The sequence below is a fragment of the Narcine bancroftii genome, chromosome 14 (assembly GCF_036971445.1).
Source record: "Narcine bancroftii isolate sNarBan1 chromosome 14, sNarBan1.hap1, whole genome shotgun sequence".
Classification (NCBI taxonomy): domain Eukaryota; kingdom Metazoa; phylum Chordata; class Chondrichthyes; order Torpediniformes; family Narcinidae; genus Narcine; species Narcine bancroftii.
The window spans coordinates 62026756-62047628 of record NC_091482.1 but is presented as its reverse complement, the minus strand read 5'-3'; the positions used below and the strand labels follow the sequence as shown (position 1 = coordinate 62047628).

The 20873-nt window shown below is 43.6% G+C and overlaps 1 protein-coding gene across 5 annotated transcripts in view; it reads right to left on the bottom strand.

Moving 5' to 3' along the window:
• rasgrf1 (Ras protein specific guanine nucleotide releasing factor 1) overlaps positions 1-20873 on the bottom strand; it is a 74797-nt gene that overhangs the window by 10541 nt on the left and 43383 nt on the right. For 2 of the 5 annotated variants that reach the window (XM_069911977.1, XM_069911975.1), the window contains exons 12-23: positions 20130-20193; positions 19211-19347; positions 17736-17818; positions 15508-15756; positions 14463-14821; positions 13495-13623; positions 11985-12155; positions 7602-7708; positions 5432-5544; positions 3201-3261; positions 3016-3110; positions 1030-1114 (exon numbers count right to left, since the gene is read on the bottom strand). In XM_069911977.1, coding sequence (XP_069768078.1) covers positions 1030-1114; positions 3016-3110; positions 3201-3261; positions 5432-5544; positions 7602-7708; positions 11985-12155; positions 13495-13623; positions 14463-14821; positions 15508-15756; positions 17736-17818; positions 19211-19347; positions 20130-20193 — 1653 coding nt within the window. Of the gene's footprint in view, positions 1-1029; positions 1115-3015; positions 3111-3200; positions 3262-3423; positions 3528-5431; positions 5545-7601; positions 7709-11984; positions 12156-13494; positions 13624-14462; positions 14822-15507; positions 15757-17735; positions 17819-19210; positions 19348-20129; positions 20194-20873 lie in introns of those variants that run through there. The other 3 variants (XM_069911976.1, XM_069911978.1, XM_069911979.1) reach the window with 3 other exon arrangements.

Here is a 20873-nt window from a genome sequence, read left to right as displayed (position 1 = left end):
AGACATGGGGAGAATGTAGAAACTCCATACAGACAGCACGTGTTTTTAACCCTGGTCCCAATCGCTGGCACTGTAAAGGCGTTGTGCTAACCGGTGCGCCAGCTGTGCTGCCCTACAGTACAGTTTTTTTTTGCACAACCTGCAAGTGGTAACTCTGCCTGGCCTGTGTATGTGATAACAGGTCTGTACTCTGACGATAAATCTGAAATCTGAGAGTTAAGAGGAGGTTTAATGAGGTATTTCAATACTTCCAGTGGCAATGCTTTAAGGTTCCGGGCAAAAGAATCAGAGGGGAGACGAGGAGAATTCTTTTTACACGTCATGCTGTTGAGATCTGAAGCACACAGTCTGAAAGCCCAGCAGAAGCAAAATGAATCAGACCATTTAAAGGCACTTGGATAAAAAATGATGTGGAAACCTTTTATGTTGTGCATACAGATTCCAAGAGTGGGACAAATTGAAGAGCTCTTTGAAATAACCAGCAGTAACATGATGAGTCAAGCAGATTCCTCTGGGCTCGATTCAGTGACTGTGAAGTAGGACTTATTACTTTCTTCTCATAATCTGATGGAAAACAGTTTGCAGCTTTCAGGAATAATTAGAAGGAGGAAAACTGTAAGGTCAGGAGAAGGAGAACCCTTTGTTTAAGGGAATTCAATGCTACCCAATGCTGGGAACCAGGATGCACTGGCAAAACTGACCAATTTAGCAATGGGATCATTTTTGTACAACCTGCAGAGGCTCTTGCTCATTCATATTCTTGCAAGTTTTTATTAAATGGGGCATAATAAGATAAGTATTCGACTCAAAGGGATTTTATTCCAGTTGACAATCCCAACATGGAATATTCTGAGGCTGACGCAAATTCTTGAGTTGGCCTCACGTCAGATATCATTTCCCTTGGCCACTTGACCCAAGAAATATCAATTCATCTTAATCACCTAAACATCAACGAACCTTACATGAGAGACAAGAGATTCTTCGGAGAAGAAACACGACCTTCACAATTTATTGAATGACTGTACTCACATCATTGAAATGTTTGGTAGTTTTCATAATGTATGGAGCTCTTTCATTCTTCTCGGGTTTCATCCAACCTTGACCAAAAAACTCCCTACGGGTAGAACAAATCAATGAACATTTAACTCCGTGAAAGTTTTGCGTACTAACATCTTTCTGTGTCTTATAGCAGGGAAATTATCATACCACTGGGACTCTTTTCTATAAACAAGGAGGGGTTGAGAGCACACCTGATAGAGATTTTTAAATTACAGTGATCATTTTGTAAGATGGAATGGAGGTGTTTGTACTAGCTGAAGGAAAAGAAAGGTTAGAGGCCATTTATACAACCTTCTCACTATCCTGGTTTAAGAAGAAGGAGTATAGAAAATTACAGGCCTTCAGACTGCAATGATGTGCTGACCCGTATATACCTACCAAAAAAACTAAACCCTTCCTATTTCATAACCCTCTATTTTTCTTTCATCGATGTGCCTTTCTAAGGGTCTCTTAAATATCTTTATTGTTCCAACCTCCACCACCATCCCTGGCAATGCATTCCAGGCACCCAAAACTCTGTAAATAAAACTTCCCTCTGATGTCTCCCTTAAACTTTTCTCCCTTCACTTTGTACAGATGTCCTCTGGTGTTTGCTATTCCCACCCTGAGAAAAAAGGTGCTGAGGCTCTACCTAATCTATGCCTCTCATAATCTTGTAGACCTCTCTTCAGTCACCTCCCATCCTTCTTCACTCCAAAGAGAAAAGGCCAAGCTCTGCTAACCTTGCCTCATTGGACATATTTTCCAATCCAGACAATATTCTGGTAAATCTCCTCTGTACCCTTCCCGTAGCTTCCACCTTTCCTGTAATGAGGTGACCAGAACTGAACACAATATTCTAAGTGAGGTCTCACCAGAGATTTATAGGGCTGCATCATTACCTCACAACTCCCGAACTAAATCCCCTGATTAATGAAACCCAGCATACCTTAGGGCTTCATAACAGTCCGTCAACCTGTGCGGCAACCTTATGAGATCTATGAATTTTTATCCCAAGGTCTCTCAGTTCTTCCACTCTGTTAAGTATCTGAGCATTACCCATGTACTCTGACTTCAAGTTTGACCCAACAAAATGCAGCACTTCACACATAACTGGATTGAACTCCACCTGCTACTTTTCCCCTCACCTCTGCTTCCTGTCTCTATCCTGTTGTAACCTTTGACAGCCTTCAAGACTATCCACAACACTTCCAACCTTTGTATTATCTGCAAACGTACTGACCCATCTCTCTACTTCTTCATCCTGGTCATTTATAAAAATCACAAAGTGCATGGGTCCCAGAACAGATCCCTGCAGAACTCCACTAGTCACTGACCTCCAGGCAGCATACTTTCCATCTACCACTACTCTCTGGTTTCTATGGCAAGCAATTATGTATCCACACAGCCAAGGTTTCATGGATCCCATGCCTTGTGACTTTCTGAACAAGTCTCCCATGGGGACTTTATCAAATGTCTTACTAAAATCCATATACACAACATCTACTGCCCTACCCTCATCAATTTCTTTTGTTACTTCCTCAAAAAACTCAATTAGGCTTGTGAGACATGACCTTCCCTTAACAAAGCCATGCTGACTATCCCTGAGAATACTGTATTCTCTAAATGCTCGTAAATCCTGCCCTTAAGAATCCTCTCCAATAGTTTGCCCACCACTAACGTAAGACTCACTAGTCTTTAATTCCTTGGATTTTCCATGTTACTGTTTTTAAACAAGGGGACTACATTTTTTCTCCAGCACCTCCCTTATGGCTAATGCCCCAGCTATCTCTTCCCTTCATTCCCATAGCAACCTGGGGTATATCTTGTTCAGACCTGGGGACTTCTCAATCCTACTGTTTTTAAAAAGATCCAGCATTTCCTGTTTTTTAATCTCAACATGGTCCAGCACATAAACTTGTTCTATTCTGACCTCACCTTGATTAAGGTCCTTATTTCTGGTGAATAATCACTTACTCGTATGGAATGCACCCAAAGACCAGATGATCCAACAAAGTCAATTCTTCAGCAATCTCCAAGGCAGAGAGATTTTCAAAAGTTTCTTCTTCCGGCTTTTCAAAGAGGAGAAGATAAGATGGAACTTTAGAATAAAAGTCATAAAACAAAGCTATCTCAAGCTGGACAGGAAAATTAGTACGAACCATGTTCATGATCTCTGCCATTGGGATTTGGTTATAGCCTGGATCCCCTTCACTCAGTGTCCTGGAAAGTGGAAACACTGTGTTACCAGGCAGAAGAAACCAACAGGTCTTAAAATACTGAAGGGATTGTGAGAAAATGCATTCAGCATAGAGAGACGAGTAGAAATCCCGCAAGGCCATCATTAAATCAAGTTAGTTTTCCCATGCAGAGAGCTCTACTGACCTGACCCTCATATCAGGGTTCAGTTCTACCATCTTGGCCCCACTGTCGTAGTGGCTGTTTGGGTGCTGGAGGTACAGATTCTTCCAAGAGCATCCAGATGTGCACTGAATTGCCAAGGCACAGAAAGCCATATCTTATAAATGGAATAAGTGTAAATAGGTAATGGGTGACATGGGATAGGGGGTGGGGCAAAGAGTCCACTAATGGGAATGTGTTTTTTTATTCCAGCTTCTACCTGTACTCAACATGGTGGAAGTTTATTCTTTTTCATTGTGGGGAATTAATAAACTAGGGATCATAAAACAGTCACTAATAAATCTGATTGGAGGAATTTCTTTACCCAGGAAGTGGTAAAGATGTTGAACTTGTTTCTACAGGAAATAGTTGAAACAATTGTCAAGATGGATTTCAGAGAAAGCTAGATAAACAAATTGTTGTGAGTGAATGAACTTCAGAATGAGATAGTTGCGTCAGGGTCCTTTCTGTCATTTAAGAGAAGGTGGATGCCCACCTCACTGACAAAAGGCAAAGGAGGAAAAACCCAACACCCAACCCCAACCAACCAATTTTCCCTTGCAACCGCTGCAATCGTGTCTGCCTGTCCCGCATCGGACTGGTCAGCCACAAACGAGCCTGCAGCTGACGTGGACTTTTTACCCCCTCCATAAATCTTCGTCCGCGAAGCCAAGCCAAAGAAAGAATGTGTACATGGAGGTGAGGGGGTTGGAGGGTTATTGGCAGAGAGCGGGAGGCTTGAGCTAGTGGAGTTGTTCTAGTGAACCGGTGTGGATTCGAAAGGCCAATATGGCCTGTTTCCGCTCCATAAATGGTTATATGGTTATATATGGTCTCAAAGGCAAAGACTCTGAACACAGTTTAGATGTAGGGAAGGATTTTATTTACAGAAGGCATCTGATGCAGAGCACACACACACAACACACAATGAACTGGTACACATAGTGATCAGGGAAAAATCACTAGGACGCCCCACCACCCCTTGATTCAGTGCAGGCCCGGGTGAATGCTACAAGGGACACTAATTAAACGCTCCCCACCCTTTTAACAGTGCACATCTTACCAACAGTTTCTCCAGCCCCCTTCCATATTTCTAGGCCTGGAGTGAAGCAGGGTGGTCCCAAGCTGGCAAAGATGGAGAACAAAGAGCATATGGCCCCCTTATAATGCTGGAGGGAGGGACAAGCCCACATCATTTACTGGGGGCCAATAGCTCAGTGGCAGGAGGGTGAATCTAATTACAACAGCCAATGCGAGCATCCTGGGGACCCTCTCTGACCAGCAGAGCATTAACAATGCCCTACGGGTGCCACAGCCAGAGGTTCAGGAAGGCACCAACCTGTGGGATCGGGTGGTAACTGCGGTAAGAGTCAGGTACCCCACCCTCCTGGAGTGGGATCTACAAAGGCGTCCACAATGGGGTCCTGTCAGTGAGGGTACCCAGATTATTAGAGAGTGGGCGCTGATCAATGGGATTTACAAGGGGGCTATCAACCAAAATTTTATTGAAAATACAAGGGTGACTGGCGCACTCGTGGGGCACCTTGGAACCACTGCAGCCCCCGACCTTAAATCAGTGGTTCTGCCCCTCACAGCACCGACTAATGGGAAGACTGTGCGGGATGCCATCACCCTCTTGGAAGGGCTAGAATACATGAAGTGGAGGGCACCCACTCAGGTCCGTAGGGCAGCATTGAGGACTAGAAATAAAATCCTTCCCTACATCAAAACTATATTTAGAGTCCTTGCCTTTGAGACCTACCAAACCTGTTTCCTCACTCACAACACAAATGATGAATTGAAAAAAGGATGTGGTTGTGGCAGGAGGTTGGGGCATTGGCAGAGGTGCCTACTTTGGAGCGAGAAACCAGCAGAGATCAGATGGACGGGGTTGGAGGCTCTGTGGAATATCACACGGATTGCCCTGATCTTTCCGTCTATGATTTGGACTCCATGGTTGTGTGCTGCTGTACATCTGCTCAGGGAAACTTACCTGATGATGTTGGCTGCTGCTTTCCTCTCCTGAGTGAGCAATTCAGGGTCATGAATGACTTCCTCCAAAAAACCAATCACTTTGGATTTCAGCTCAGCGATTGCTTCAAAATCCTTTGATTGAAGGAGAGTTGGCAATTAATATTCAAAGTTCAAACTTCCTTCATTGTCATGTCATAAAAACAGCACAATATTACATGGAATTTGCTTTAGTCTTCCATAGGGCAGACAGATTTTCCATCAACAGAAACTGTTTGAAGTGCCTCTTACAGTCAGTGAGAGAGAAGTCCGCTCATAGAGACCGATTGTGCATGGATTCAATTCCAGTGTTGACGCAGCCCCAACAGCCAGAGTCCAATCCAAACCATCAGCAGCCTGAGCTCCAGATCCAAACCTCCGACACAGTCAGGAAACCTTCCGTGCCCTCTGCACCCTCTTGCATCCCAGTTCCAATGCCTGGTACCCCTTCAGCCAGTCTCCAGCAGTCCACAGCCTGGTGTCAATCCCAGTCACCAGCAGCCCTCAGCCTGCACAATTTCCTCGCCTCAAGACACCAACTGCCCGCCACCTGTGTATTCCCCAGCTGCAGAACCCCTCACTGGTCGGCTGCTGTGGTCACCATCCTATCGGAATCTCCTCTGCTTTTCCCTGTCAAATGGGGGTGGTTCTCCCCATTTTTTGCTGCCCTGCATCTGTTCTAGGCTTCCCCGGATTCTACAACCGATTATAGGCGTCACCTTCTTGGGCCGATTATAGCCGTCACCATCTTGGGCCAGACCATACGGTCGTGGGATTTTCAAATAAAACTACCATTGGCTCCATTAACAGGCCATTTAAAGCCTGCACAGAACTGATGTCAGTAGGACTGGGAAGTTGGACCCTGCGGGAGCACGGTATCTCTGCTTCCCACTCACTCTTCTCACAAGGTGCCTGGGACATCCTATAAATCCCAGTCCTGTCTGCCACTTCTCACAATAGCTGCTGTTACATTTCACTTCAGCTGGCAGAGTCATATGGGGTCAGATGGTAGAATTTATAAAGCGTCTTCCTCATTTCCAGTGTTACTTTGAGCCAAATAGGTGGCTGTGAATTCTATATGTTAACTCATTCTATGGGCAGCAACTTTGAAAAATCTGCAGTCGTGCCAAGAAGGTCTGATAAAGGATGCAGTTGTCCTTCTTAAGGCTTGCTCCAAGTCGCTGGTCACAGAGGACTTGTGAACTATGGATTGTTCCCTGGAATGTACACTGACATAAACATTAATTGGCCACTGTAAAATCATCGAATCAGTGAAAGGCAGACTAAGGTCTGTCAGTAACTTGCTGGTCTTCCAGTCTTAAATGTCCATGAGTGAATGCTGCCAACGGAGCAGGAGAACGTGCAGGAGCTCAGCGCAACCCCGTCAAAGACTCTGGGGTCTTCCTGCCACTGCCCCCTGAGCTGCTGTGCCCTGTAGGAGCTCTCAGAGGCTCCACAGCTGCATTGTATAATGAGGAATGAGTGGCATAAACGTTTTGCAAGTGAACGTTTTGGATTGATGAATTTTGGTGACAAAGACAGGATTTTAATCTGAATCTATTATGAATGAAACATATTTGGCGTGTCTGCAAATTGACTGGTATGTCACACAAGTGCCCAAACATTAGAAGTATTTTATTGGCTGTTCAATGTGAAATATCCTTCTTCAGCAATTTCTACAAAGCCCCACTGAATGGCTGTCCTGGCCTTGCGGTGTCTCAGTGTGGGTTCATGTACTCCTGCAGGGATAGGTAGCTGCACACTCGGGTGAAGGCTAAATGTGCATTTAAACACTGGCATTTCTCACACCCAAGTTAAGGCTCTTGCCTGGCTCCTGACCCCTCACTGTGGAAAACATCAGATATTAGAAGGGAAGCCATTCAGTGATTGAATCATATTTGATCAAGTAGAGCTTGTAAGATAAAATCAAGGAATCCACTGTATGAGAGAGTTCAGGGATACGCTTTGTTTCATATGAAGGAAAAGCGGAACAATAGTCTCAAAGAACTGGTCACAAGACCGACCCATGGAGGAACCAGTACATAGACTGGACCTTCCCTCAACCTTGGACCAATAGGGTGGATGCCACCCTCCTTTACACAGATGGACACAACATTCCCATTGGCTTCAGCAACTCTATGGTGAAATAGTACCTGGGAATGCTTTGAGACCCAATGCCTCAGAACGTTGAGCACACGATTTGTAGCTGCTCTTCGAATGACAAATTCTTTGTCACAAATTCTCTGATCAGCAGGAAAGCCTGGAATCAGTGGAGAAATTCATTTGGAAGGAATTAAAAAGTGAACATCAGAGATCAGATCGGAACATTATCTAATGGCAGTGTTTGATTACACTAGACAACATTTCTTTTCAAAATATTTGCTTCCTGAAAAAAAAGGGGGATTATTCAAGCTGAACATAAAAGATAATTTCAGATTTGCTGCATCATGTGGAAATATGGAGACATTAAATTAACTTTTATTAAATTTAGCAGGTTTAATCACATATTGATACTGACACATTGCATTAGTTCAATTGACCTAAAAATGTTTTGCCACTGATTTTCATTTGTGCTCAGCATCTGATGCCTCTCATGCCAGTGTCCAGCAATAGTCTGCCAGCAGTGGATTCCAGTTGCCCTGATAATGCTTTTCCATGGTCACAACATCCTGATGAAACATGTTCATCAAGATCTGCAGGGAAGACGTCCAAGTGTGAAGGCAGAAAATGAATTTTCAATGACATGTTGCACTTCGTAGTTTTGGATGCTTGAAGCAGGTTGTCAATCAGCTGGATGTAGTTTGATGCTCTGTAGTTGCCAAGAAAATTCTCAACATCTTTAAATGCCTTCCAATCATCCCCAGGCCAATACAACATTTGCTTAGCCCCTGCACTGAATGGACTGACCAATGTGGGCAATATACTAGCAGACAAAAAAGATAGGAAATCACAAAAATAGGTTATATCTAAACAGTATGTGATAGAAAAAAATTTCTTAATCAGCACCTGAAAATACTTAAAATACACCCAAAAGTGTTCAGGAAGCAAAATCTTCATTGTCCAGTATTATGTAACTTTCTGCCAGTGGAGCTTGGTTTGCCAACTTGAGCCTGACAGATTTACTGACATGTTATGAACAGATCTACCCAACCTGAGGTTTGCTTGAGTTTCAGTGCTGATAAAATCTGTCACCATGTAGGCAACGTATGGTGGTTTTTGTCAGGGGGAGGTTTGCTCATGCAGATTGTGTATCCATCCCACTTATGCTGGAAGAGGCAGAGAATCCAGTTTGGGTCTGAGGTTTCTGGGGTGGATCTGGTGAGTTTGGTGAATGAGGAGAAGCTTTTTCTTGGTGATAGCTGTGTGAAGGACCCTGCATTGCTGGATCTGGCCAATGCCTGGGCAGGAATCTGGACAGCAGCATGTTTCAACATTTCAACATGTTGGTTATTTTTATTTTTTTAATTTAGACATGCAGCACGGAAACGGGCCATTTTGGTCCACAAGTCCATGCCATCCAATTTACACCCTATTATCCTACACCCATGGTACGTTTTCAACGGTGCGAGGAAACAGGAAACTGGAGCCCCTGGAGAAAACTTGTGCAGACACGGAGAGAATGTAAAAACTCATTACAGACAGTGCGGGACTCGAACCCCAGTCTGGTCCTGATTGCTGGCACTGTAAAGGCATTGTGCTAATTGCTACGCCAACCGTGCCACCCTAATGAAACATATTGGAAGTCCCTGGCTGGAATCGGGTTGGATTGGCCCTGGTCAGGTAAGGCTCAGGTCAGGTTTTAATTTTATATCCGAGCAGATTCACTACCTCTTACCAAACCTCTTATGAGATAAGAACATCAGAACCAGAAGCTCCAACATTCTTTTTCCTCAGCACCACTAACTCCATATCTTTAAGTTCCTTCAACATCTATCTGGGATCTGTAATTGTGAACAAGCCGGTCAGAATTGGCCCTCAGTCACACGAATTCTATGTGGACTGTATGAACTACTGCTTTCAAAAGTTCCCACTGAAATCGGTGTGTCAGTAGCAGACTATTAACCATACTGTAACATACATTTGGTACGTGTAATTCACGACACATTTCTTTAACTCAGCTTGTAACTCTTCTATACCATGTATTACTTGTACTATGTTTGGGATGTTGACAAACTCTTTCACTGCATTTTGGCACGGAAACGTGAACATTATTGATCAGAGCTAAAATAGACTTAACGGTCCACATGCCTTCTTTGTATCAGTTTGAATGAGTCTAGCACCATGCTGCAAAGTTTCATTGAAAATATAGTTAACTGCATGCATAGTAAAAGCAGGTAGGAATAAGTTTCCACCTGGCAACCTGACACATTTTCTCCCTCTGTATGCATTGGCTAATCTTTGAAACCTCCTGGAATATATTCCTGAGTTTTATAACCTTAATTTATGTTATTTTGGTTGCTTTCTATATTAACAAAGTCAATCCCATGTATGCTTTGACTACAACGAATTTAAACACACCAGCGTTTCCCAAACTGGGTTCTGCGGAAAAGCATAGGGGTTCTGTGGAAGAAATGACAGGGAGTAATAATGATCTACCTGTTTTTCTTTAAATTACTTTTTACCTCTGTCTTTAATTCAATTTGTTTTTTGGGGGGGGGAGACAAGATGGCAGCCACGGAGGGTGGGGGGGGCAAAGGGGGAGCCAAACCAGACTTAGGAAACCTGAGGCACTTGGTCTTTTCAAAATTGACTAGGGCAAACATCACAGAACTCCAATTAGTGAAATGGTCAGTTTCATGGTCGCCAGAAATACCCAGAAACCCCATGGCGAGAATGCACCTTATCTCCGCTGAAGGAGCAGAAGGCACAGACTTGACTTGGAATTGACTTAAGGAACATGTGTGGTGTTCTCCAACACCCCAACTCTCCACGGGTGAAAATGTGGGCCAGAGTTGGTGGTGTGCCGTTGCTGGGGTGACACACATGGTGGTTTCTGGGAGCTGGCAGTGGCGGCATGAAGATTTGCGGCCTGTGCGAGCAGGGGTCTCTGAAATACCGACGCCTAGCTTGTCACCTGTGGTAAGTGAACAATGGAAGGGGCGCACAGCCGGTGGTGTTTGACCAGTGACTGGTAAAGCTAAATGAGAGGCCAATTGTGATAGGCATTGGGGTGGCTAGGCCCTCGCTGATGAGTGAGGGTCAGCGGGACCAGCTTGGACCACGGTGGGGAGTCAGGGGCAGCGAGGACTGCCTGGGCCGCGGTGGGGGCGGTCTGGGCCTCAGTGGGGAGTGATGGGTGGCGGGGGCAACCTGGACCAAGGGGCTGCAGGGGTAGCCAGGCCTATGGCAGAAAGCTAAGGGAGCTGGCATAGCTCAGGCCTGTAGCGGGCTAGTCGGGGGCGCTTATTAAAGCTCAGCCTAGGGCTCAGATGGTAGTTAATCTACTACTGGTGAGTCTATTTACTTTCTTACTATGTGTATATACCAGGTCCTTTAAACTGTAATTGATGATTGGGGTTCTGAGATTTCCAAGTACTCCCCAAAAGGGTACTATGAGCTAAAAAGTTTGGGAAGCCCTGAAATACACAAACCAGAGCTCCCATCTTGTGCTGAGTATGAGAACATAGAAATCTACAGCTCAGTACTGGCCCTTCGGCCCACAGTGTTGTGCCAACCTAATAACCTATTCTCATATTACTGCACCATACATCTTCTTAACAACCTATCATTTTGTGTAGCAGCTTTAAGTGTCCTGTGGACATGGACCTCAAGATTTCTCAGTTCTTCCACACTGCTCAGAGCCCTCCCAACTGACAGTGTATTCTGCCTTCAAATTCGACCTTCCAAAAGGAACCTCTTCACATGTTTCTGGGTTAAACTCCATCTGTCACTACTAAGCCCAGCTCTACATCCTATCAATGTCCCTTTTGAAACCCCCCAACCTTTGTAAAAACATAATGATGGAGAAACTCAGCTGGTCAAACCCTTCAAAAATTTATGAAAAATGTAGGAGGGTACCCAAAACATTGGTTATATATCTTTATCTTTGGCCCCTCCACCTTACCATTATTTTCAGGCACCTGCCAACATTTTTTCATACCTGGATGAAGGGCTCAAGCCTGAAACGTTAATTATGTGTCTTTATCTTTGCTATATAAAGTCCACTGTTTGACCAGCTGATTTTCTCCAGCTTTGTGTTTTTACTTCAACCACGGTGTCTGAAGATTTTTGTGTTTTTTTAACCACCAACCTTTGTCTCAATCATAAACTTATTAACCCACCCTTCCACTTTCTCACCCAAGTCTTTTATGAAAATTTCAAAGTGGAGGGGGTTCCAGGGCAGATCCCTTCAGACACCACTGGTCACCGACCTCCATGCAGAATACAAATTATCTACAACCCTCCTCTGCCTTCTGTGAGCAACCCAATTCTGCATCCACAAAGCAAGGCCTTAGAAGTTTTGATTATTTCTCAAATTTATCAGTAAAGATTCAGCATTAATAAATGATATCCCACATGTGAAATCCAGAGGTTACCTGCACTGGCCAGGGACATTCGGCGGAACTTCTCCTTGGAAGGAGTGCCCTCATTGGCACCTGCTGTGGCAATGGCAAAGGCTGAGGTTGCTGAGAGCACACTGCGATTGTTCTCCATCTCCCGGCTAGATGTGACCACCACTCCATTGTTGTAGGAAAACAAGGAGAATTCTGCAGCAAATTAGGTCGCAAGTAATCCACAATCCCTGGCTATGTCCAGTCATGAATTTCTTACATGTTTCAACTTATACTGACAATAATAACACGTATAATGAACTCGATATCATTCTCCAGGTTGTCATTTGTTAGAAAATAAGAATATAAAATCTAGAAGCAGGAGGAAGCCATTCAGCCTCTCGTGTGCTTCACCGATCAACAAGATGGCCGTCTTTCTTCAGAGCCATTTCCTGCACTAACCATATAGCCTTTAATTCCCTTTACATGGAAATAAAATCTCTGCATTATCCCTATGCAACACAGCTACCATGTGATAATGTGGCATTTTATTCTTGCTGCAATATAGTAATATTTATAAAGAGTAGACTTTTTATAACCATATAACCATATAGTTCCCTTGAACAACTCCACTAGCTCCTCCGCAAACTCCTGAGGAAGCAGAGGCTTTCTTCACATTGCCATTGGTGTGCCGGCACCAGGAAAGATCCTCCGAGACAGTGACTCCCAAGAACCCACACCTGCTCATCCTTAAAACGAGAAATTAAATAGAGAATCCTGCCAAAAATGTATCTCTGCAGGGCAGACTAGTCAGACATATAGAAATGTAATATTCTTAAAAAAATGATAATCTCTGATTTGAAGAAATGACACCTGAATATATCTCTGCAAATCTTATCAAACCAAATGTAACACTGTTATATACGATAATATTTGAGCGGATGATCAAAATTGGTCTAAAAGCTGGTTCTAAGAAAAGTGTGAAAGGAGAGAGGAAAGGCAGAGTGGTTTACTATGGGAATTCCAGATAATGAGATGTGAGGAGCTATTAATAAATTTTTTAAAAATCTGGTGAAGCGAAGCAAAATCTTGTGAGCTCTTAGCAGACATAAAGTCTCATAAAGTGTTCTCTGCTTCACTGCCTTTGCTTGGGACTAAATGATCTTTCTTTTCATTGAAACTTTATAAGTAAATTATGTTCCTTCCACGGCTGTATAAATGTTAGAGGTAACCTATCAGTCTGCTTGCAGACGAACCCTCTCGCTGTACTAGATATAATGTGACAAATAAGATCAACTTAAAAATACAAGGAGCTTGAATTGGGAAAATGGAGTGACCTCAGAAGGATTGGATTGAAAGCAGTGACTGGAGGTCACCAAGCCAATGGCAGAGTTGTAGGGGTCAAAGATGTTTACGGTGTTTGAAAGAACAATTGGGACAGGGAGAGATTATAGCAAGGGGTAGTGAGCCTAGAACAGATTAGAGAGTGAAAAGTTCTAGGGTGGTAGGATTGTTTGATCTTTTGGCGTGTTTGGACCAAATTCTTCCTTCTTACCTGAAGAATTCTTTGTTTTCAGTTTGTTTGGAGTTGTTGGAGATTTTGTTGGTGATGCTTCTGACTCTGTATCATCACTTGGACTTTGCTCAATCTCAGAATCCTCCTTGACTGTTCTGGCTACACCTGCTTAGAAATGGGAGATTCATTATGTCTGGGGGATTGAGTGCTCTCAATCCATTCACCTCTGGGCCTGGATCCAAATCCAAGATGTAAAGGATTTTTTTTCAACTGAGAGCTTTGATGAAATGGTTGGCTTCTTCTGCAGGTTTCACTAAAAGACGGCCCTAGAATCATAGAGCTACACAACACAGAAACACCTTTGCAAATCTTTTCTGCATCTTTTCCTGTAACTGGGGGACCAGAACTGCACACAATATTCCAAACGTGGTCTCGCCAGTGACTTGCAGAGTTGTTATATGGCGTCCCAACCTCTATCCTCAGTATCCTGACCACTGAAGGCAAGCATTCCAAGTGCCTTCTCACTACTGTTGAAGGAGCTTGGCTGCAGGAGGAGACTTTAGAAGCAGATTATGCCAGACACCCATCTCTTTTACCCGTCTTGAAGCAGCTGATCACGATATTGAGCCCATACTCGTCAAAACTCCAACTTCCCAAGAAAACAGGTAAGTGGCCACTTTCCTGTTGTGACTGATATATACAACGACTGACACAATGTAACATCCCTCATCAGCTGCAGTTTAGTCTTAACATTGGACACAAAATGAAAGAAAAACCAACCCATCTCACCATGTTGTGATTTATACATGGTCACTGACCTGGTGCTTCTTGAATGATGGAGCTTCCAGATTCTGGAGAATAATTAGCGAATGTCAATAAATGTTCGCCAATACAACCACAGTGACAACCTAAGAACCATGACACTCTGACATGAGTTGGAGAACTACTCTGTTCCCCACCTCACCCCATCTACCACTACTTGCTTTTGACGTGCACCAGCAACTCACCTCCTTTGCTGGGACCAGAATCTTCAGCTTTGTCTGTTTTGGTTTCTTGCTCATCAGAGATTTTGTTGGAATAGTTGCTGGATATGTAGAGCTTGTTGGTCTTGCTGAAGGGAGATGGCGAGGAGTACATGCTTGCATAGCCATTGGATGAGCAGGTCATGGTAGCAAGATCCAGGGCCTTTCCCCCTGTGATGATGGGGATATTCAGGGACAGCTTCCTCCTCCGAATTGGAGACGACGTCTTCGAGATGGAAAGGGGTGGTGGGGAGGAAAATTTGCGACTCGCTCGTGGGGATTTTGGGGGCTCTCTGTACAGATGTTTATTATTTTGACTGCTTGCAAGGAAGAGTTCAAGTGACCTACATTTGAGAGGAAATCTAATGTTAATGAGATTGTTGAGATAATTGCTCCATATTATTTTAGCAACACACCACTACACATTGCAAAATTGCTTTATCATTATCTCTGAGACAATTTCAACAGACTGGTCAATGATCTTAATGAATTTTTGGAAGAGAAAGTTGGAAGAAATTATTGAGAAGAAATTATTTTTAAAGGTTATGGAATGTTAGAATGAGAACTCATGTTTTCATTAGTGTAACCGATGTGAAGAATTTTGTAGACCTCATTATACGTCTAATGATAGATGGCACGGTTAATGTAGCGGTTAGGGCAAAGCTGTTACAGTGACCAGAGCTCGAATCCAGCACTGTCGGTAAGGAGTTTGTATGTTGCCTGTGTCTGTATAGGTTTCCTCTGGGCGCTCTGGTTTCCTCCCACCATTCGAAATATACCAGGGTTTTAGGTCAATTGGGTGTAATTTGGCGGCATGGCCTCGTGGGCCAAAAGGGCCTGTTACTGTGCTGTATGACTAAATTATTTAAAAATGTGATCAGACAAATTCTTTCCACAGCGCACACACTCAGAGTGGGTTGTGGGTTGAAATATGTCACATAGCAACAGGTTCACCACACACACATGCACACACACACACACACACACACACACACACACACACACACACACACACACACACGCGCGTCACCTTGCAGGGATTGCACTTATTGGCTTCTTGTAAATGGTGATGAGCTTGTCCAGCACGACGTCAGCAGTCGTGAATACCCGGTACGAATGCAGGAAGGTGTTGAGGAAATCTATACTGAGGAAGCGCAGATCGGTCAGGCGTTCCAGCAGACGTTCCACACTTGCATAGCGAATCTGCAGAACTTTGCAAGAGTTGAGGGTTCTGCTGAACCTTATATCCACATCATCACAGTAAAGGCTGGTGTCAGACCTGTCAATTACAAAATAATTAACTGAGTATCCTGCTCGGGAAAGGGTGGGGTGTCCGTGGAATGAGGTTGGCATAGTAACATACCAGATAAAATTTGATACATTTTTTTGAGGTATAAATCAATGGATGTGGAGCTGCAGCAGGTAGTTAGAGTTACGATGGCAATTGATGATCAAGAGTTAATGTTAGTCTGAGACAGATAACCAATGATGGTGAAATATGATTAAAAGGTAGGGTTTATGCAATTAGATCTTATAGAACAGTCACCATCTCATCAAATAGCTCTACAGCTGGAGAGGCTGCAAAGATCCATCTTCCCCAGGATTCCCCGTGGCAGGCAAAGCTTGGAGCTGTCCCTGTGTGCAGTTTTATGATAGCATTAAAGATCTGGTTAAAGAAAAAGTGTATATCATGGCTATTGTGATTTATGGTGTGAAAAATAAAAAATTAAAAAAAAAAAAAAAAAAAAAAGATCTGGTTAAATTCTGGGTCTGGGATAGATCATTCCCCAGGGGGTGGAAACCTTTCGCAGATGATGTGAGGTGGGGCAGTCCTTCCATTTGGGTTTTACCAACAGGTTACTTCCCCTCTTGCTGTCCTCAGAATGGTGAAACCATCTCCATGATGTGCAGGACCTCAGTGGTACATTCAGTTTCATGTCTGCCAATTCTCTCCACTAGGTTAGCAGGCTGATTGCAGTCATAAGTTGTGACATTACAACGAAAGGGCAAGGTCAGCTGAAATGGGAAAGGAAATCACTGGCCCAGCACAGTGGAGGTTAGCTGGTCCCACAGGGAACTTGAAAGGGTGGTGGTCAAATTCAATGGGAACTTTCAAAATGGATAAATACTGGACAGGAATAGCAATAATTGGTTAACATATTGGAGCTATGGTCCAAATCTAGAATGGGAATCTTGCTGTTGGTCACAGCATTAAAAGTACAATGTTTGCATCTACCTAGGATCCCCAATAACAAAGGCAGGAAGGATATCGCAGAGGATAACCCTAACCACAAGAGGAGGTTGAGTTAACTTCCATTGTGCTTAACAGGGTTAAGAATCCAACTCGAGTTTGTTGGGACTGTATTTTATTCATTGATGGGTTATGATTATTGATAATTATTCATCTGTAACTACCAAGATAATATGATGTGACGGCAGAGTTTAAGTTCAACTATAATGTTTCATTATTACCCGATGCACTGAGAAGGGTTTGATCCTGAACATTTGGTAAGTCATGTTAGAGGGCAGTTGACACTCCTCTATCGGATTATGTGGGACTGGAGTCAAATATGGGCCAGAATGAGCAAGGACAACAGACTTCCTTCCCTGATGGGCATAAGAATCCAGTCATTTTACTTAATAAATTGGGAATAGGTACAGGAGTAGGCCATTCGGCCCATCGAGCCTGCTCGATGGGTGATCTGATAATGGGCTCATCTCCTACCTGCCTTTTCCCCATATCCCTTAATTCACCAAGTATGTAAAAATCTATCCAACCTTGTCTTAAATATATTTACTGAGGTCACCTCCACTGCTTCAATGGGCAGTGAATTCCACAGATTCACCACCCTCTAGGAAAAGCAGTTCCTCCTCATTTCCCTCCTCAATCTCTATTACCCTGAAATCCTGAGGCTATGTCCTCTAGTTTTGGCCTCTCCCACCAATGAAGACAACTTATCTACCTCAATGCTTTGTTTCAATGCACTTTTTATTGCTTCTGATTTATTTCATTGACTGGCAAGGATGTGAACCCATAGTTACAGATTTCTATAAATCTATACTCGAGGAAGGGCTCAGGCAGTAATATATCTTTATCTCCTGTGGATGCTGCGAGACCTGCTGAGGCAATTCTGTGTTTTTACGGATTCCTCACCCAGCAACTATGTGACCAAATTCTGATTGCATTAATGAGGGCACGGGAACACCCCACATCCATGTCTCGGCATGGAGAGGAAAATGCAGGTCACTGTTACTTACTTAATCATCTGTGGAACTGTGACTTTGGAATTTTCTTCTAAAGCATTCATCATCAGACCATTGCATCGAATATTATCAATGCACTAGAGAGAGAGAGAGAGAGAGAGAGAGAGAGTAATTTAGTAGATAAAATTTTTTAAAATGCAGGCTTGAAATTTAAAAAAAGCAAAATACTTGACAGAAGGTTTTGAACAAATTTAAAGATTGCTAACTTGAAATGTTATCGTTGATTCTCACTCTGCTGGAGCTCTCTGAGCTGCTAAATATTTCCAGAAATTTGGAAAGAAAGGTACTCCCATGAGCTCTACACCCTGAAATTACTGCTGGAAAATTATGCACCTGTATACGGTGATATATCAATAAATAAAGAATCCTTAACACAGTAAAACACCCAAGATACTTCACAGGAGCATCACGAAACAAAATTTGCAACAAAGCTTCATGAAAAGATACTAAAATAAAACCTTTGCCAATGAGGGAGAGTTCGGTTTGGAGAAGAAAGAAAGGTAGAGAGGTTTAAGGGGGGAATTAGGGGCCAGGCCTGTTGAGAACATGTCTGTCAGTTAATGGAGCACAGCAGTCAGTGATAATCAAAAAGCCAGATTTGAGAAAGCATAACGATCCAGTGGATACTAAGGCTGGAGGAGAGAGGGGATGCAGAGCTAACTTAAATTATTTTTAAAAATTTAGACATGCAGAACGATAACAGGCCCTTTTGACCCACGAGCCTATGCCACCCAATTACACTCAATTGACCTACAACCCCCAGTACATTTGGAAAGATGGGAGGAAACAGGAGCCCCCAGGGAAAACCCATAGATATGGAAAAAACATTTACAGACAGCATGGGATTCGAATCGTTGGCGCTGTGCTGCAACAGTTTTGTGCTAACCGTTGCACTAACTGTGCCCCTCTCTGCTATCAGTAACACTGACGACCTCAGTTTTCAGTTAATTAATACACCAAATTATATTGATTTTAAATAGATGAAAGTCACCAGCACTCGTCTTCACCAACTTTTTCAGCAATAAAAGAGCATTTTTTCACTACTTCGATGGAGTGTGGTATCTCAAAAACATCCCATCTATTGCATAAGATGTAAGAGCAAGTTTAACAGATGCACAACGAAGGAGAGCAAAAGTCATTGTCCAGTAGACTTCCGAGTCCAGCACCAACTCTGAGCTTGATAACACCTGCTAGATAAACTGGGTGAGATTGTTTGAGATGTTTTATGGGATGTGAGTATTGCTGGCAATGTGGCTTTCCCTGTGTGCTTCCAGCTCAATGAACCTAAGTGGTGAAGTCAAAGGGTGAGAGATAGAACCAGAAGCCTAGGAACTGGTCAAGAACCTTAAAGCAAGACCAGCAGGATAAGCGTGGATAGGGCAGGAAGAGTGAAATTAAATGGAGAGCTGGCATAGAGAACGATAGACCAAATGGTCTTTGTTGGTAAGATGCTGTGGGAATTCACTCGCCTGGCTGATGTCACTGGCCCACGCTGCTTTCTCCTGCCGTGACGAAGCTACCAGAATCACAGTGAATGAAGGAGCATCTTTTGGTTCCACCATAATTTTGAAATCGAGGTGTTCCATATCCTGGCCTGCTCCCCGTGCTGCAGATTTAAGGAGAAAAGTTTCACAGCAGTAGTGGCCCAGAGACTGGCCCACCTCCTTGAATTGGCCCCAAGTCTCACATTACCCCAGGAAGTTGAACCATCGTTGCTAGACCATGGGTTACATACTCAGATCATGCCATTGGTTCCAGCCATGCATCACCCTATAGATTTTTCATCTTGGTCTCCCCAGGAAATGAGGAGCAGAAATGGACGATTAAATCTTGGAAGAGTACAGTGCCCAAATGGGCAAATTCTAGGATTACGGAATATGGAATTCAGGATATTTCCTGCATGTGATGCAGGGCCGGGAAATATCATTGCCTCAAGCCCATTCCTTGCCATGATCTCAGATATAGGCATCCTGTAATATTCTGTCTTGGACTCCTACCACTTCTACCAGCTTGGTCCTATCCTTCCTGGCCGTGACTAAATTCCTGATCAAGATTTCATGGCCAATCTATCCCAAGAGAGACTGGACCAAAGAGATTCATGATTTGGAAATAAATCACTGGGTCTATTCTTTGAGCTCCATCCCCAACAGCACTAGTTGATGACCGAAGGCTGAACCAAGGCAGGGTTCAGGGAGAACCTTGTAACAGGCTGAGATAGAAGACAGACTCTGGTTCCAGGAGTTGGTCTACTGATTTAACCTGCACACAGACCCCTATCTCTCTCTCACACACACACACACACACACACACACACACACACACACACACACACACACACACACACACACACACACACACACACACAATGTTTTAACTTGTTGTACATACTCTCATCCTCTGATGTTTCTGGATCTTCCACCAAGGTACAATCAATGAGTGATAGAACGCCATTCTGTAATGCAATTCCAATCATGTGAGAAGGCAAACAAAATTCAACTTCAGTATAAATTACATTCCTTCTCACAGCTGAGTTCACCCTGTCATACTACACATCATCGGTGAAATGCTCAGACAGACAGCTCATGATAATTAAGAGTGGTGTGAAATGACACATTTTCATAATAAAATTGAAGAGACTGGCATAAACTCAGTGGTGAGGATATAAAGAGGATAGAAGCGAGAGATCTGCAGGTTATAAACATAAATGAAGGTTAAACTCCCAAAAGGCAACTGCTATGGTGTGAAGCAGAATCCCCCATATCACTCAGTGCGGTGGAGCATTGGCCAACTCCGTGAGCACTAAAGGTGCTGTAATTGGATGAGTCTCATTTGGGAAGGAAGGGGTAGGAGTAACCTCTCACCCTCATTCATTAGGAGTGGCTGCTTCAGACGGCATAAGCTGGGTCTGGCCTTCTGCTTTCCACGATCTGATGTCCACTCTGGCTATAGCCAGACTTGGTGTGGGCCACACAGACCTGAAGCTTCCTGCAAGGTGTTCTCGGCACTTGAGGATGCTATTAGTATGTGGTTGAGGAATGTCCTGTTCCCCTTTGAGCATTTGGAGTGGGGAAATGTGGAGACACACAGGCTCCAGTTCCCTCAGCAGTCCCCAGAGGGATGGTAGTTTTCCTA